This window comes from Alosa sapidissima, chromosome 3 (assembly GCF_018492685.1).
Source record: "Alosa sapidissima isolate fAloSap1 chromosome 3, fAloSap1.pri, whole genome shotgun sequence".
In the NCBI taxonomy this organism is placed as follows: Eukaryota; Metazoa; Chordata; class Actinopteri; order Clupeiformes; family Clupeidae; genus Alosa; species Alosa sapidissima.
This window is the reverse complement of record NC_055959.1, coordinates 41,724,600-41,744,281: the sequence shown is the minus strand read 5'-3', so window position 1 is coordinate 41,744,281 and position 19,682 is coordinate 41,724,600. Positions and strand designations below refer to the sequence as shown.

Sequence of the window (19,682 nt, the reverse complement as noted above, 5' to 3'; positions counted from 1 at the left end):
AAGCTTGAACAATGACCAACAACAATGAATGGACAGAGGTTCACTATAAAAAAGGACATAGGGTTCCTAAAAAACAAAATCTACATGATTATGACAAAAACCAAAACCTACCTGATTATGACAAAAAACATTATGGATTTAGACATTGCAGCGATGTGGCTTCCCGAAACGGGAATGCGGACCGCTGCAATAAAAACCGATTTGGGCGAAATAACCGATGTGGACACGGAAACGATGGGGCTTCCCAAAAGTGGAATGCGGACCGTTTTCAGCAATAACCGATATGACCAAAAGGCAAAAAAAGCATCAACAAAAGACAACAGAGAAAACAATTATATGCCTAAAGACAATAAGAAAAACAAATACATACCTACCAGTCCAGAGCTAAGAAAAACAGTCAAACTATGCAAAAATTGATAACGATGATACATCACCTAAAAAACATAGAAACAAAAAATGAAAACCCACCTGCATCCTTCCAAAGATTGGAAAAATTCCTCACGGAAATCATAAACCAGCCTCCCCCAGTGCAAAAGTGCAAGAATTACTTACCGGCAATGCAAAAAATTGGATGTACACAACACAAGTCATTTTGGAAGAACATTATGAACTTGAAATTCAAGAGACACTCAGAAAATTGGGGTCTTTGATGGGGAGAGATGGGCATACAGCCTTTAATATTGCAAAGGGGTGGGCAACCAAACATCTGGGAAAGAGACTAAAAATGGAGACTGTTGCTCGGGCTGAGGAACTCTTAGGCGAAGGACTAAGAGGCGAGTGGTCATTGGATGAGGACTTTCCTCTCCTTCCAACACCACGGGACCCTCCTCTTACTCCAGTGCACCTGCAAGCACCAAAACAGCCAAGGGTTAAAATCCAAATAGAACACAAAAAGAATACATGGAGTACACTTGCAGAGAATAACCAAACAGCTAGGGACTTACTTGAGTTCATCCTGGAACCTGGACTTCCACCGCTGACTCCACAATCCTCCAACTCACCTGCGGAAAAAGAAATAGAAAAACTAACACCAATCCCACCAACGCCAATCACACCAGTGCAGACGGCGAGTTCGCCAGCACTGACCACACAAGAACAAACAGTAACCCCCAAACCCGCCACACGTATGAGTACAAGAAGTAAATACTGTAAATTGACAGTTACCCCGGGGAAACCTCCCTACAGACGGGGGAAATTAATAGGAAGGCAAAGGTTACAGTAGACCTGCTGAGTGGACAATCGCGTTGGGTGTGGGTGATGGACAGTGCCCAACCTTGCCTGGCTCCTGGTGAGGAGGGGGATGACCCTGACCTGACCCTTGCCCTAACCCTAACCCCAACCCCCACCCCCCAACCAATATCCTACCCCAAGCCCACCCCTAGCCTAATCCTAACCATAACCCTTGACCCTGGGTCCCCCCCTCTGACCCGGAGAGCTGGGCAAAGGACAAACCCTTACCTAACACGCCAGTGCCTCCCCCCCCAACATCACCGTCGCTCAGCAACCCGATTTCTAAAAAGAAACAAATTACAAAAACAATTTATACAAACATATGTCTACAAGAAATACTTACCCAAAATACAAACCACTTACCTGGACCTGCAAAAGTACTATTGTACGTAAAAATGACTCAATACATACCTGGTGAAATAATACCAAAATATATGTCAACAAAAAATAAAAAAAGAAATACAAACCACTTACCTGGACCAACAAAAATACTCTTGTACATAAATATGACTTACTGATCAAACAATACCAAACAAATACATCAAACATCGAACATCGTGGAAACCTCTCAGAGGTTATAAAAGGAGGCGTTAGACCGATTGAGTCTCAGTCTTGCTTGAGTCACCGGACGGTGAACATCGCCTGAAGCCTACCTCAGCCTAAAAAAAGCTAGCTAACAGTTCAAGCTCACTTGATAAAGATATTAAAAAATATCGAAACGTCGTGCTAAAGCTTGAACAATGACCAACAACAATGAATGGACAGAGGTTCACTATAAAAAAGGACATAGGGTTCCTAAAAAACAAAATCTACATGATTATGACAAAAACCAAAACCTACCTGATTATGACAAAAAACATTATGGATTTAGACATTGCAGCGATGTGGCTTCCCGAAACGGGAATGCGGACCGCTGCAATAAAAACCGATTTGGGCGAAATAACCGATGTGGACACGGAAACGATGGGGCTTCCCAAAAGTGGAATGCGGACCGTTTCAGCAATAACCGATATGACCAAAAGGCAAAAAAAGCATCAACAAAAGACAACAGAGAAAACAATTATATGCCTAAAGACAATAAGAAAAACAAATACATACCTACCAGTCCAGAGCTAAGAAAAACAGTCAAACTAATGCAAAAATTGATAACGATGATACATCACCTAAAAAACATAGAAACAAAAAATGAAAACCCACCTGCATCCTTCCAAAGATTGGAAAAATTCCTCACGGAAATCATAAAACCAGCCTCCCCCAGTGCAAAAGTGCAAGAATTACTTACCGGCAATGCAAAAAATTGGATGTACACAACACAAGTCATTTTGGAAGAACATTATGAACTTGAAATTCAAGAGACACTCAGAAAATTGGGGTCTTTGATGGGGAGAGATGGGCATACAGCCTTTAATATTGCAAAGGGGTGGGCAACCAAACATCTGGGAAAGAGACTAAAAATGGAGACTGTTGCTCGGGCTGAGGAACTCTTAGGCGAAGGACTAAGAGGCGAGTGGTCATTGGATGAGGACTTTCCTCTCCTTCCAACACCACGGGACCCTCCTCTTACTCCAGTGCACCTGCAAGCACCAAAACAGCCAAGGGTTAAAATCCAAATAGAACACAAAAAGAATACATGGAGTACACTTGCAGAGAATAACCAAACAGCTAGGGACTTACTTGAGTTCATCCTGGAACCTGGACTTCCACCGCTGACTCCACAATCCTCCAACTCACCTGCGGAAAAAGAAATAGAAAAACTAACACCAATCCCACCAACGCCAATCACACCAGTGCAGACGGCGAGTTCGCCAGCACTGACCACACAAGAACAAACAGTAACCCCCAAACCCGCCACACGTATGAGTACAAGAAGTAAATACTGTAAATTGACAGTTACCCCGGGGAAACCTCCTACAGACGGGGGAAATTAATAGGAAGGCAAAGGTTACAGTAGACCTGCTGAGTGGACAATCGCGTTGGGTGTGGGTGATGGACAGTGCCCAACCTTGCCTGGCTCCTGGTGAGGAGGGGGATGACCCTGACCTGACCCTTGCCCTAACCCTAACCCCAACCCCCACCCCCAACCAATATCCTACCCCAAGCCCACCCCTAGCCCTAATCCTAACCATAACCCTTGACCCTGGGTCCCCCCCTCTGACCCGGAGAGCTGGGCAAAGGACAAACCCTTACCTAACACGCCAGTGCCTCCCCCCCCAACATCACCGTCGCTCAGCAACCCGATTTCTAAAAAGAAACAAATTACAAAAACAATTTATACAAACATATGTCTACAAGAAATACTTACCCAAAATACAAACCACTTACCTGGACCTGCAAAAGTACTATTGTACGTAAAAATGACTCAATACATACCTGGTGAAATAATACCAAAATATATGTCAACAAAAAATAAAAAAAGAAATACAAACCACTTACCTGGACCAACAAAAATACTCTTGTACATAAATATGACTTACTGATCAAACAATACCAAACAAATACATCAAACATCGAACATCGTGGAAACCTCTCAGAGGTTATAAAAGGAGGCGTAGACCGATTGAGTCTCAGTCTTGCTTGAGTCACCGGACGGTGAACATCGCCTGAAGCCTACCTCAGCCTAAAAAAAGCTAGCTAACAGTTCAAGCTCACTTGATAAAGATATTAAAAAATATCGAAACGTCGTGCTAAAGCTTGAACAATGACCAACAACAATGAATGGACAGAGGTTCACTATAAAAAAGGACATAGGGTTCCTAAAAAACAAAATCTACATGATTATGACAAAAACCAAAACCTACCTGATTATGACAAAAAACATTATGGATTTAGACATTGCAGCGATGTGGCTTCCCGAAACGGGAATGCGGACCGCTGCAATAAAAACCGATTTGGGCGAAATAACCGATGTGGACACGGAAACGATGGGGCTTCCCAAAAGTGGAATGCGGACCGTTTCAGCAATAACCGATATGACCAAAAGGCAAAAAAAGCATCAACAAAAGACAACAGAGAAAACAATTATATGCCTAAAGACAATAAGAAAAACAAATACATACCTACCAGTCCAGAGCTAAGAAAAACAGTCAAACTAATGCAAAAATTGATAACGATGATACATCACCTAAAAAACATAGAAACAAAAAATGAAAACCCACCTGCATCCTTCCAAAGATTGGAAAAATTCCTCACGGAAATCATAAAACCAGCCTCCCCCAGTGCAAAAGTGCAAGAATTACTTACCGGCAATGCAAAAAATTGGATGTACACAACACAAGTCATTTTGGAAGAACATTATGAACTTGAAATTCAAGAGACACTCAGAAAATTGGGGTCTTTGATGGGGAGAGATGGGCATACAGCCTTTAATATTGCAAAGGGGTGGGCAACCAAACATCTGGGAAAGAGACTAAAAATGGAGACTGTTGCTCGGGCTGAGGAACTCTTAGGCGAAGGACTAAGAGGCGAGTGGTCATTGGATGAGGACTTTCCTCTCCTTCCAACACCACGGGACCCTCCTCTTACTCCAGTGCACCTGCAAGCACCAAAACAGCCAAGGGTTAAAATCCAAATAGAACACAAAAAGAATACATGGAGTACACTTGCAGAGAATAACCAAACAGCTAGGGACTTACTTGAGTTCATCCTGGAACCTGGACTTCCACCGCTGACTCCACAATCCTCCAACTCACCTGCGGAAAAAGAAATAGAAAAACTAACACCAATCCCACCAACGCCAATCACACCAGTGCAGACGGCGAGTTCGCCAGCACTGACCACACAAGAACAAACAGTAACCCCCAAACCCGCCACACGTATGAGTACAAGAAGTAAATACTGTAAATTGACAGTTACCCCGGGGAAACCTCCCTACAGACGGGGGAAATTAATAGGAAGGCAAAGGTTACAGTAGACCTGCTGAGTGGACAATCGCGTTGGGTGTGGGTGATGGACAGTGCCCAACCTTGCCTGGCTCCTGGTGAGGAGGGGGATGACCCTGACCTGACCCTTGCCCTAACCCTAACCCCAACCCCCACCCCCCAACCAATATCCTACCCCAAGCCCACCCCTAGCCCTAATCCTAACCATAACCCTTGACCCTGGGTCCCCCCCTCTGACCCGGAGAGCTGGGCAAAGGACAAACCCTTACCTAACACGCCAGTGCCTCCCCCCCCAACATCACCGTCGCTCAGCAACCCGATTTCTAAAAAGAAACAAATTACAAAAACAATTTATACAAACATATGTCTACAAGAAATACTTACCCAAAATACAAACCACTTACCTGGACCTGCAAAAGTACTATTGTACGTAAAAATGACTCAATACATACCTGGTGAAATAATACCAAAATATATGTCAACAAAAAATAAAAAAAGAAATACAAACCACTTACCTGGACCAACAAAAATACTCTTGTACATAAATATGACTTACTGATCAAACAATACCAAACAAATACATCAAACATCGAACATCGTGGAAACCTCTCAGAGGTTATAAAAGGAGGCGTAGACCGATTGAGTCTCAGTCTTGCTTGAGTCACCAGACGGTGAACATCGCCTGAAGCCTACCTCAGCCTAAAAAAAGCTAGCTAACAGTTCAAGCTCACTTGATAAAGATATAAATAAATATCGAAACGTCGTGCTAAAGCTTGAACAATGACCAACAACAATGAATGGACAGAGGTTCACTATAAAAAAGGACATAGGGTTCCTAAAAAACAAAATCTACATGATTATGACAAAAACCAAAACCTACCTGATTATGACAAAAAACATTATGGATTTAGACATTGCAGCGATGTGGCTTCCCGAAACGGGAATGCGGACCGCTGCAATAAAAACCGATTTGGGCGAAATAACCGATGTGGACACGGAAACGATGGGGCTTCCCAAAAGTGGAATGCGGACCGTTTCAGCAATAACCGATATGACCAAAAGGCAAAAAAAGCATCAACAAAAGACAACAGAGAAAACAATTATATGCCTAAAGACAATAAGAAAAACAAATACATACCTACCAGTCCAGAGCTAAGAAAAACAGTCAAACTAATGCAAAAATTGATAACGATGATACATCACCTAAAAAACATAGAAACAAAAAATGAAAACCCACCTGCATCCTTCCAAAGATTGGAAAAATTCCTCACGGAAATCATAAAACCAGCCTCCCCCAGTGCAAAAGTGCAAGAATTACTTACCGGCAATGCAAAAAATTGGATGTACACAACACAAGTCATTTTGGAAGAACATTATGAACTTGAAATTCAAGAGACACTCAGAAAATTGGGGTCTTTGATGGGGAGAGATGGGCATACAGCCTTTAATATTGCAAAGGAGTGGGCAACCAAACATCTGGGAAAGAGACTAAAAATGGAGACTGTTGCTCGGGCTGAGGAACTCTTAGGCGAAGGACTAAGAGGCGAGTGGTCATTGGATGAGGACTTTCCTCTCCTTCCAACACCACGGGACCCTCCTCTTACTCCAGTGCACCTGCAAGCACCAAAACAGCCAAGGGTTAAAATCCAAATAGAACACAAAAAGAATACATGGAGTACACTTGCAGAGAATAACCAAACAGCTAGGGACTTACTTGAGTTCATCCTGGAACCTGGACTTCCACCGCTGACTCCACAATCCTCCAACTCACCTGCGGAAAAAGAAATAGAAAAACTAACACCAATCCCACCAACGCCAATCACACCAGTGCAGACGGCGAGTTCGCCAGCACTGACCACACAAGAACAAACAGTAACCCCCAAACCCGCCACACGTATGAGTACAAGAAGTAAATACTGTAAATTGACAGTTACCCCCGGGGAAACCTCCCTACAGACGGGGGAAATTAATAGGAAGGCAAAGGTTACAGTAGACCTGCTGAGTGGACAATCGCGTTGGGTGTGGGTGATGGACAGTGCCCAACCTTGCCTGGCTCCTGGTGAGGAGGGGGATGACCCTGACCTGACCCTTGCCCTAACCCTAACCCCAACCCCCACCCCCCAACCAATATCCTACCCCAAGCCCACCCCTAGCCCTAATCCTAACCATAACCCTTGACCCTGGGTCCCCCCCTCTGACCCGGAGAGCTGGGCAAAGGACAAACCCTTACCTAACACGCCAGTGCCTCCCCCCCCAACATCACCGTCGCTCAGCAACCCGATTTCTAAAAAGAAACAAATTACAAAAACAATTTATACAAACATATGTCTACAAGAAATACTTACCCAAAATACAAACCACTTACCTGGACCTGCAAAAGTACTATTGTACGTAAAAATGACTCAATACATACCTGGTGAAATAATACCAAAATATATGTCAACAAAAAATAAAAAAAGAAATACAAACCACTTACCTGGACCAACAAAAATACTCTTGTACATAAATATGACTTACTGATCAAACAATACCAAACAAATACATCAAACATCGAACATCGTGGAAACCTCTCAGAGGTTATAAAAGGAGGCGTAGACCGATTGAGTCTCAGTCTTGCTTGAGTCACCAGACGGTGAACATCGCCTGAAGCCTACCTCAGCCTAAAAAAAGCTAGCTAACAGTTCAAGCTCACTTGATAAAGATATAAATAAATATCGAAACGTCGTGCTAAAGCTTGAACAATGACCAACAACAATGAATGGACAGAGGTTCACTATAAAAAAGGACATAGGGTTCCTAAAAAACAAAATCTACATGATTATGACAAAAACCAAAACCTACCTGATTATGACAAAAAACATTATGGATTTAGACATTGCAGCGATGTGGCTTCCCGAAACGGGAATGCGGACCGCTGCAATAAAAACCGATTTGGGCGAAATAACCGATGTGGACACGGAAACGATGGGGCTTCCCAAAAGTGGAATGCGGACCGTTTCAGCAATAACCGATATGACCAAAAGGCAAAAAAAGCATCAACAAAAGACAACAGAGAAAACAATTATATGCCTAAAGACAATAAGAAAAACAAATACATACCTACCAGTCCAGAGCTAAGAAAAACAGTCAAACTAATGCAAAAATTGATAACGATGATACATCACCTAAAAAACATAGAAACAAAAAATGAAAACCCACCTGCATCCTTCCAAAGATTGGAAAAATTCCTCACGGAAATCATAAAACCAGCCTCCCCCAGTGCAAAAGTGCAAGAATTACTTACCGGCAATGCAAAAAATTGGATGTACACAACACAAGTCATTTTGGAAGAACATTATGAACTTGAAATTCAAGAGACACTCAGAAAATTGGGGTCTTTGATGGGGAGAGATGGGCATACAGCCTTTAATATTGCAAAGGAGTGGGCAACCAAACATCTGGGAAAGAGACTAAAAATGGAGACTGTTGCTCGGGCTGAGGAACTCTTAGGCGAAGGACTAAGAGGCGAGTGGTCATTGGATGAGGACTTTCCTCTCCTTCCAACACCACGGGACCCTCCTCTTACTCCAGTGCACCTGCAAGCACCAAAACAGCCAAGGGTTAAAATCCAAATAGAACACAAAAAGAATACATGGAGTACACTTGCAGAGAATAACCAAACAGCTAGGGACTTACTTGAGTTCATCCTGGAACCTGGACTTCCACCGCTGACTCCACAATCCTCCAACTCACCTGCGGAAAAAGAAATAGAAAAACTAACACCAATCCCACCAACGCCAATCACACCAGTGCAGACGGCGAGTTCGCCAGCACTGACCACACAAGAACAAACAGTAACCCCCAAACCCGCCACACGTATGAGTACAAGAAGTAAATACTGTAAATTGACAGTTACCCCGGGGAAACCTCCCTACAGACGGGGGAAATTAATAGGAAGGCAAAGGTTACAGTAGACCTGCTGAGTGGACAATCGCGTTGGGTGTGGGTGATGGACAGTGCCCAACCTTGCCTGGCTCCTGGTGAGGAGGGGGATGACCCTGACCTGACCCTTGCCCTAACCCTAACCCCAACCCCCACCCCCCAACCAATATCCTACCCCAAGCCCACCCCTAGCCCTAATCCTAACCATAACCCTTGACCCTGGGTCCCCCCCTCTGACCCGGAGAGCTGGGCAAAGGACAAACCCTTACCTAACACGCCAGTGCCTCCCCCCCCAACATCACCGTCGCTCAGCAACCCGATTTCTAAAAAGAAACAAATTACAAAAACAATTTATACAAACATATGTCTACAAGAAATACTTACCCAAAATACAAACCACTTACCTGGACCTGCAAAAGTACTATTGTACGTAAAAATGACTCAATACATACCTGGTGAAATAATACCAAAATATATGTCAACAAAAAATAAAAAAAGAAATACAAACCACTTACCTGGACCAACAAAAATACTCTTGTACATAAATATGACTTACTGATCAAACAATACCAAACAAATACATCAAACATCGAACATCGTGGAAACCTCTCAGAGGTTATAAAAGGAGGCGTAGACCGATTGAGTCTCAGTCTTGCTTGAGTCACCAGACGGTGAACATCGCCTGAAGCCTACCTCAGCCTAAAAAAAGCTAGCTAACAGTTCAAGCTCACTTGATAAAGATATAAATAAATATCGAAACGTCGTGCTAAAGCTTGAACAATGACCAACAACAATGAATGGACAGAGGTTCACTATAAAAAAGGACATAGGGTTCCTAAAAAACAAAATCTACATGATTATGACAAAAACCAAAACCTACCTGATTATGACAAAAAACATTATGGATTTAGACATTGCAGCGATGTGGCTTCCCGAAACGGGAATGCGGACCGCTGCAATAAAAACCGATTTGGGCGAAATAACCGATGTGGACACGGAAACGATGGGGCTTCCCAAAAGTGGAATGCGGACCGTTTCAGCAATAACCGATATGACCAAAAGGCAAAAAAAGCATCAACAAAAGACAACAGAGAAAACAATTATATGCCTAAAGACAATAAGAAAAACAAATACATACCTACCAGTCCAGAGCTAAGAAAAACAGTCAAACTAATGCAAAAATTGATAACGATGATACATCACCTAAAAAACATAGAAACAAAAAATGAAAACCCACCTGCATCCTTCCAAAGATTGGAAAAATTCCTCACGGAAATCATAAAACCAGCCTCCCCCAGTGCAAAAGTGCAAGAATTACTTACCGGCAATGCAAAAAATTGGATGTACACAACACAAGTCATTTTGGAAGAACATTATGAACTTGAAATTCAAGAGACACTCAGAAAATTGGGGTCTTTGATGGGGAGAGATGGGCATACAGCCTTTAATATTGCAAAGGAGTGGGCAACCAAACATCTGGGAAAGAGACTAAAAATGGAGACTGTTGCTCGGGCTGAGGAACTCTTAGGCGAAGGACTAAGAGGCGAGTGGTCATTGGATGAGGACTTTCCTCTCCTTCCAACACCACGGGACCCTCCTCTTACTCCAGTGCACCTGCAAGCACCAAAACAGCCAAGGGTTAAAATCCAAATAGAACACAAAAAGAATACATGGAGTACACTTGCAGAGAATAACCAAACAGCTAGGGACTTACTTGAGTTCATCCTGGAACCTGGACTTCCACCGCTGACTCCACAATCCTCCAACTCACCTGCGGAAAAAGAAATAGAAAAACTAACACCAATCCCACCAACGCCAATCACACCAGTGCAGACGGCGAGTTCGCCAGCACTGACCACACAAGAACAAACAGTAACCCCCAAACCCGCCACACGTATGAGTACAAGAAGTAAATACTGTAAATTGACAGTTACCCCGGGGAAACCTCCCTACAGACGGGGGAAATTAATAGGAAGGCAAAGGTTACAGTAGACCTGCTGAGTGGACAATCGCGTTGGGTGTGGGTGATGGACAGTGCCCAACCTTGCCTGGCTCCTGGTGAGGAGGGGGATGACCCTGACCTGACCCTTGCCCTAACCCTAACCCCAACCCCCACCCCCCAACCAATATCCTACCCCAAGCCCACCCCTAGCCCTAATCCTAACCATAACCCTTGACCCTGGGTCCCCCCCTCTGACCCGGAGAGCTGGGCAAAGGACAAACCCTTACCTAACACGCCAGTGCCTCCCCCCCCAACATCACCGTCGCTCAGCAACCCGATTTCTAAAAAGAAACAAATTACAAAAACAATTTATACAAACATATGTCTACAAGAAATACTTACCCAAAATACAAACCACTTACCTGGACCTGCAAAAGTACTATTGTACGTAAAAATGACTCAATACATACCTGGTGAAATAATACCAAAATATATGTCAACAAAAAATAAAAAAAGAAATACAAACCACTTACCTGGACCAACAAAAATACTCTTGTACATAAATATGACTTACTGATCAAACAATACCAAACAAATACATCAAACATCGAACATCGTGGAAACCTCTCAGAGGTTATAAAAGGAGGCGTAGACCGATTGAGTCTCAGTCTTGCTTGAGTCACCAGACGGTGAACATCGCCTGAAGCCTACCTCAGCCTAAAAAAAGCTAGCTAACAGTTCAAGCTCACTTGATAAAGATATAAATAAATATCGAAACGTCGTGCTAAAGCTTGAACAATGACCAACAACAATGAATGGACAGAGGTTCACTATAAAAAAGGACATAGGGTTCCTAAAAAACAAAATCTACATGATTATGACAAAAACCAAAACCTACCTGATTATGACAAAAAACATTATGGATTTAGACATTGCAGCGATGTGGCTTCCCGAAACGGGAATGCGGACCGCTGCAATAAAAACCGATTTGGGCGAAATAACCGATGTGGACACGGAAACGATGGGGCTTCCCAAAAGTGGAATGCGGACCGTTTCAGCAATAACCGATATGACCAAAAGGCAAAAAAAGCATCAACAAAAGACAACAGAGAAAACAATTATATGCCTAAAGACAATAAGAAAAACAAATACATACCTACCAGTCCAGAGCTAAGAAAAACAGTCAAACTAATGCAAAAATTGATAACGATGATACATCACCTAAAAAACATAGAAACAAAAAATGAAAACCCACCTGCATCCTTCCAAAGATTGGAAAAATTCCTCACGGAAATCATAAAACCAGCCTCCCCCAGTGCAAAAGTGCAAGAATTACTTACCGGCAATGCAAAAAATTGGATGTACACAACACAAGTCATTTTGGAAGAACATTATGAACTTGAAATTCAAGAGACACTCAGAAAATTGGGGTCTTTGATGGGGAGAGATGGGCATACAGCCTTTAATATTGCAAAGGAGTGGGCAACCAAACATCTGGGAAAGAGACTAAAAATGGAGACTGTTGCTCGGGCTGAGGAACTCTTAGGCGAAGGACTAAGAGGCGAGTGGTCATTGGATGAGGACTTTCCTCTCCTTCCAACACCACGGGACCCTCCTCTTACTCCAGTGCACCTGCAAGCACCAAAACAGCCAAGGGTTAAAATCCAAATAGAACACAAAAAGAATACATGGAGTACACTTGCAGAGAATAACCAAACAGCTAGGGACTTACTTGAGTTCATCCTGGAACCTGGACTTCCACCGCTGACTCCACAATCCTCCAACTCACCTGCGGAAAAAGAAATAGAAAAACTAACACCAATCCCACCAACGCCAATCACACCAGTGCAGACGGCGAGTTCGCCAGCACTGACCACACAAGAACAAACAGTAACCCCCAAACCCGCCACACGTATGAGTACAAGAAGTAAATACTGTAAATTGACAGTTACCCCGGGGAAACCTCCCTACAGACGGGGGAAATTAATAGGAAGGCAAAGGTTACAGTAGACCTGCTGAGTGGACAATCGCGTTGGGTGTGGGTGATGGACAGTGCCCAACCTTGCCTGGCTCCTGGTGAGGAGGGGGATGACCCTGACCTGACCCTTGCCCTAACCCTAACCCCAACCCCCACCCCCCAACCAATATCCTACCCCAAGCCCACCCCTAGCCCTAATCCTAACCATAACCCTTGACCCTGGGTCCCCCCCTCTGACCCGGAGAGCTGGGCAAAGGACAAACCCTTACCTAACACGCCAGTGCCTCCCCCCCCAACATCACCGTCGCTCAGCAACCCGATTTCTAAAAAGAAACAAATTACAAAAACAATTTATACAAACATATGTCTACAAGAAATACTTACCCAAAATACAAACCACTTACCTGGACCTGCAAAAGTACTATTGTACGTAAAAATGACTCAATACATACCTGGTGAAATAATACCAAAATATATGTCAACAAAAAATAAAAAAAGAAATACAAACCACTTACCTGGACCAACAAAAATACTCTTGTACATAAATATGACTTACTGATCAAACAATACCAAACAAATACATCAAACATCGAACATCGTGGAAACCTCTCAGAGGTTATAAAAGGAGGCGTAGACCGATTGAGTCTCAGTCTTGCTTGAGTCACCAGACGGTGAACATCGCCTGAAGCCTACCTCAGCCTAAAAAAAGCTAGCTAACAGTTCAAGCTCACTTGATAAAGATATAAATAAATATCGAAACGTCGTGCTAAAGCTTGAACAATGACCAACAACAATGAATGGACAGAGGTTCACTATAAAAAAGGACATAGGGTTCCTAAAAAACAAAATCTACATGATTATGACAAAAACCAAAACCTACCTGATTATGACAAAAAACATTATGGATTTAGACATTGCAGCGATGTGGCTTCCCGAAACGGGAATGCGGACCGCTGCAATAAAAACCGATTTGGGCGAAATAACCGATGTGGACACGGAAACGATGGGGCTTCCCAAAAGTGGAATGCGGACCGTTTCAGCAATAACCGATATGACCAAAAGGCAAAAAAAGCATCAACAAAAGACAACAGAGAAAACAATTATATGCCTAAAGACAATAAGAAAAACAAATACATACCTACCAGTCCAGAGCTAAGAAAAACAGTCAAACTAATGCAAAAATTGATAACGATGATACATCACCTAAAAAACATAGAAACAAAAAATGAAAACCCACCTGCATCCTTCCAAAGATTGGAAAAATTCCTCACGGAAATCATAAAACCAGCCTCCCCCAGTGCAAAAGTGCAAGAATTACTTACCGGCAATGCAAAAAATTGGATGTACACAACACAAGTCATTTTGGAAGAACATTATGAACTTGAAATTCAAGAGACACTCAGAAAATTGGGGTCTTTGATGGGGAGAGATGGGCATACAGCCTTTAATATTGCAAAGGAGTGGGCAACCAAACATCTGGGAAAGAGACTAAAAATGGAGACTGTTGCTCGGGCTGAGGAACTCTTAGGCGAAGGACTAAGAGGCGAGTGGTCATTGGATGAGGACTTTCCTCTCCTTCCAACACCACGGGACCCTCCTCTTACTCCAGTGCACCTGCAAGCACCAAAACAGCCAAGGGTTAAAATCCAAATAGAACACAAAAAGAATACATGGAGTACACTTGCAGAGAATAACCAAACAGCTAGGGACTTACTTGAGTTCATCCTGGAACCTGGACTTCCACCGCTGACTCCACAATCCTCCAACTCACCTGCGGAAAAAGAAATAGAAAAACTAACACCAATCCCACCAACGCCAATCACACCAGTGCAGACGGCGAGTTCGCCAGCACTGACCACACAAGAACAAACAGTAACCCCCAAACCCGCCACACGTATGAGTACAAGAAGTAAATACTGTAAATTGACAGTTACCCCGGGGAAACCTCCCTACAGACGGGGGAAATTAATAGGAAGGCAAAGGTTACAGTAGACCTGCTGAGTGGACAATCGCGTTGGGTGTGGGTGATGGACAGTGCCCAACCTTGCCTGGCTCCTGGTGAGGAGGGGGATGACCCTGACCTGACCCTTGCCCTAACCCTAACCCCAACCCCCACCCCCCAACCAATATCCTACCCCAAGCCCACCCCTAGCCCTAATCCTAACCATAACCCTTGACCCTGGGTCCCCCCCTCTGACCCGGAGAGCTGGGCAAAGGACAAACCCTTACCTAACACGCCAGTGCCTCCCCCCCCAACATCACCGTCGCTCAGCAACCCGATTTCTAAAAAGAAACAAATTACAAAAACAATTTATACAAACATATGTCTACAAGAAATACTTACCCAAAATACAAACCACTTACCTGGACCTGCAAAAGTACTATTGTACGTAAAAATGACTCAATACATACCTGGTGAAATAATACCAAAATATATGTCAACAAAAAATAAAAAAAGAAATACAAACCACTTACCTGGACCAACAAAAATACTCTTGTACATAAATATGACTTACTGATCAAACAATACCAAACAAATACATCAAACATCGAACATCGTGGAAACCTCTCAGAGGTTATAAAAGGAGGCGTAGACCGATTGAGTCTCAGTCTTGCTTGAGTCACCAGACGGTGAACATCGCCTGAAGCCTACCTCAGCCTAAAAAAAGCTAGCTAACAGTTCAAGCTCACTTGATAAAGATATAAATAAATATCGAAACGTCGTGCTAAAGCTTGAACAATGACCAACAACAATGAATGGACAGAGGTTCACTATAAAAAAGGACATAGGGTTCCTAAAAAACAAAATCTACATGATTATGACAAAAACCAAAACCTACCTGATTATGACAAAAAACATTATGGATTTAGACATTGCAGCGATGTGGCTTCCCGAAACGGGAATGCGGACCGCTGCAATAAAAACCGATTTGGGCGAAATAACCGATGTGGACACGGAAACGATGGGGCTTCCCAAAAGTGGAATGCGGACCGTTTCAGCAATAACCGATATGACCAAAAGGCAAAAAAAGCATCAACAAAAGACAACAGAGAAAACAATTATATGCCTAAAGACAATAAGAAAAACAAATACATACCTACCAGTCCAGAGCTAAGAAAAACAGTCAAACTAATGCAAAAATTGATAACGATGATACATCACCTAAAAAACATAGAAACAAAAAATGAAAACCCACCTGCATCCTTCCAAAGATTGGAAAAATTCCTCACGGAAATCATAAAACCAGCCTCCCCCAGTGCAAAAGTGCAAGAATTACTTACCGGCAATGCAAAAAATTGGATGTACACAACACAAGTCATTTTGGAAGAACATTATGAACTTGAAATTCAAGAGACACTCAGAAAATTGGGGTCTTTGATGGGGAGAGATGGGCATACAGCCTTTAATATTGCAAAGGAGTGGGCAACCAAACATCTGGGAAAGAGACTAAAAATGGAGACTGTTGCTCGGGCTGAGGAACTCTTAGGCGAAGGACTAAGAGGCGAGTGGTCATTGGATGAGGACTTTCCTCTCCTTCCAACACCACGGGACCCTCCTCTTACTCCAGTGCACCTGCAAGCACCAAAACAGCCAAGGGTTAAAATCCAAATAGAACACAAAAAGAATACATGGAGTACACTTGCAGAGAATAACCAAACAGCTAGGGACTTACTTGAGTTCATCCTGGAACCTGGACTTCCACCGCTGACTCCACAATCCTCCAACTCACCTGCGGAAAAAGAAATAGAAAAACTAACACCAATCCCACCAACGCCAATCACACCAGTGCAGACGGCGAGTTCGCCAGCACTGACCACACAAGAACAAACAGTAACCCCCAAACCCGCCACACGTATGAGTACAAGAAGTAAATACTGTAAATTGACAGTTACCCCGGGGAAACCTCCCTACAGACGGGGGAAATTAATAGGAAGGCAAAGGTTACAGTAGACCTGCTGAGTGGACAATCGCGTTGGGTGTGGGTGATGGACAGTGCCCAACCTTGCCTGGCTCCTGGTGAGGAGGGGGATGACCCTGACCTGACCCTTGCCCTAACCCTAACCCCAACCCCCACCCCCCAACCAATATCCTACCCCAAGCCCACCCCTAGCCCTAATCCTAACCATAACCCTTGACCCTGGGTCCCCCCCTCTGACCCGGAGAGCTGGGCAAAGGACAAACCCTTACCTAACCCTAACCCTAACCCTAACCCTAACCCTAACTCCTAATCCTAACCCCAACCAATCCCTTGCCCTACTCCTAATCCTAACCCCAACCACAACTCCTACCCCCAACCAATTCCTAACCCCAACCACTTCCTTGCCCCTATCCTAAACCTAACCCCATTCCTAATCCTAACCCCAATCAAACCCCTACCCCCAACCAACTCCTTACCTTTAACCCCTACCCACTAAAAAGAATCGGCCTACCGCCTGAAAAAAGAATACCAAAATTCAATAATTGAGAAAAAAATAAAAAATGATGAATACTTACCTCTTCTTACCTGAAAAAAGGAAAATTACACAATTAATTAATCACATATAAATCAGATAATAATTATGGTAACTTACCTCTCACCTTCATGGACATAGACAGGGCCGTATGAACGGTGGGCAGCCTTGGCCTTCTGGGAAGGACCGTGCCCAACGTGAGCCCCAACATCGTTGGGGCCGCGGATTCATTCCCCTAACCTAACCAGCCTGTGCCTCCTGGTTGGCCTTGGTTCGTTTGCTGTCACTTGGCCCTCTATTTTGTTTATTTCAAACAAACCTAACTTCATACAAACCGGTTCTCCTTTCCCCTTTGGAAATATTCTAAAAAAACACATAAACTTTAAATTCATTGTCCAAAGAGTCCTTTGCTGTTCCCCTCTTAAAAAATACAATCTACAGTTCTAAGGATCTTATAGTTCTTTTCTCTTTACTATTACATTCTCTAAAAATATTAATACATTTTCCTCAACATTGTTAAAATTACTATAAAACATAATTCTACTATTTCCTATTACTTCCTATTACAATTACTGAAACCTTACTGTTGGTTTGAGTACAACATTTCAGACTCCGCCCCCTCTATAAAAGACGAGAGCAAGGCGATTTGGCTCATTTTAGTTTGGAGCAGCGAAGAGTAAAGACCTCTCCTACCTCACTGAGCCTATGATTTCTAACATTGGCCTTTTGGTCCAGAAATCCATCTAAGACTCTTCATGAACAAATTGTTTTTCCTTTCTATATTATTACAAAAATAACAAAAAACAAAAAACAAACAAAAAAAACAAAAAAATCTTTTACTCACCTTACTTACCTTATTTTCACCTTGTAGCAGAAGAAAGCGACTTGCTCCTTCCTGTATACAAAACCTTTTTCACTTACCTTTCTTTTCCTCAATTTTTACACAGAAGAGAGCGACTTGCTCCCTGTGGAAAACCTTTTAACTTTTTCAAACTTTTGGTTTTGCATTATTTTAATATCTTTCTTTACTTTAATATCTTTGTTTAATTTCATAACTTGGAAATCAAAAGAGCGACTTGCTCTACCTTTTTGTTTAGCCCAAGCCTGACGAAGATTTATTATTTTTCGAAACGTTGCAACCTTTGGGCTACTTAAAATAATTTTCTTTTGTATTTCAATTTGGGGCACTTTATTGCCTTCTTGGTGAACACAGAGCTTTCATTGGAAATCCATATTTTTGGATGATTAAGAAAACGGTTTTGTCTCTGTGTTTTTGGATCTTCTGAGCGTTGTTTAGTTCATCTCAATTATTTTTTGTTTTTTCCTACAACCTTAAAAATAATAATATACAAAACTTAATACCTTAGCCACTTTTCCATCAAGATGGCTAACCGCCCGAAAGATAGGTACTTAGGACCTCGGGTCAATCCCACTTACCGTTTTGACCGATCCAGGAGGGTTGAAGAACAAAAAAATCCTAGAAAGAAAAACAAATTTAATTCTCAACCTAGGAATCTTAATTGGACAAATCCTTGGACCCAACAGAAATTTCCTGGACCGGGGACCTTTCGTCCGAGGGCACCCCAACCCTCCTTCATTTCTAATAGGAATTACATTCCTATGAATGCCAACCAAAAGATCTTTACTAGAAAAGTTTATGATCTGATTCGGATGGTACACCATCTGGAAAATGTTTCTCCGGAAACAAATTCCAAACAACCACCGACTTTTCTACGGATTGTCGAGTATTTAAGCTCAGTCATTAAACCAGTGGCCCTCAAGGAATCCACCCAAATGTTCCTTGAGGGCAATGCTAAAAATTGGGCCTACACCACTCAACTCATTTTGGAGGCTCATTATCATGAGGGCATTACCCAAATTTTGGAGGAGTTGAAACCTCTCATGCACCAGAATTGGCGTGAGGCCCTCAAAATTGCCACGGGCTGGGCTCAAAGGAAATTTAGACAACGTCTAAATCAGGGTGCCTTAACCAAGACAGAGGAACTACTAAGGGACCTCGTTGACACAGTACAGGCCCCAACACCGGGGCCTGTGCGAAGTGCCACTATCCAGACTCAGACGGACCCAGATCCACCTGACAATCCTATCTCAGGGGATAATGAGTCCCCACCTCTGGGTCAAGTGATAACTCTCTCCCCACGCAACCCTTTTCGGGATAACCTATCACAGGGGAAAGCTCCCTTAGAACGAAGAGAGGGGAGAGTTAGGAATGCTTGTGTTGTGCCAACCGACGACCCCCTTCTGGATATCCATCCACATC

The 19,682-nt window shown here is 43.1% G+C and overlaps 1 protein-coding gene across 1 annotated transcript; it reads right to left on the bottom strand.

The window, feature by feature from the left end:
• Nucleotides 1-1,409: 1,409 nt before the first annotated feature.
• On the bottom strand, nucleotides 1,410-15,588 carry LOC121705566. Its single transcript, XM_042086602.1, has 9 exons — nucleotides 15,575-15,588; nucleotides 15,314-15,464; nucleotides 13,354-13,464; nucleotides 11,394-11,504; nucleotides 9,434-9,544; nucleotides 7,474-7,584; nucleotides 5,513-5,623; nucleotides 3,553-3,663; nucleotides 1,410-1,704 (listed from the first exon to the last, which is right to left on the bottom strand). The coding sequence occupies exons 1-9, from the start codon at nucleotides 15,586-15,588 to the stop codon at nucleotides 1,570-1,572; spliced, it is 966 nt and encodes a 321-aa protein (XP_041942536.1). The 3' UTR covers nucleotides 1,410-1,569.
• Between the last annotated feature and the right edge of the window lie 4,094 nt (nucleotides 15,589-19,682).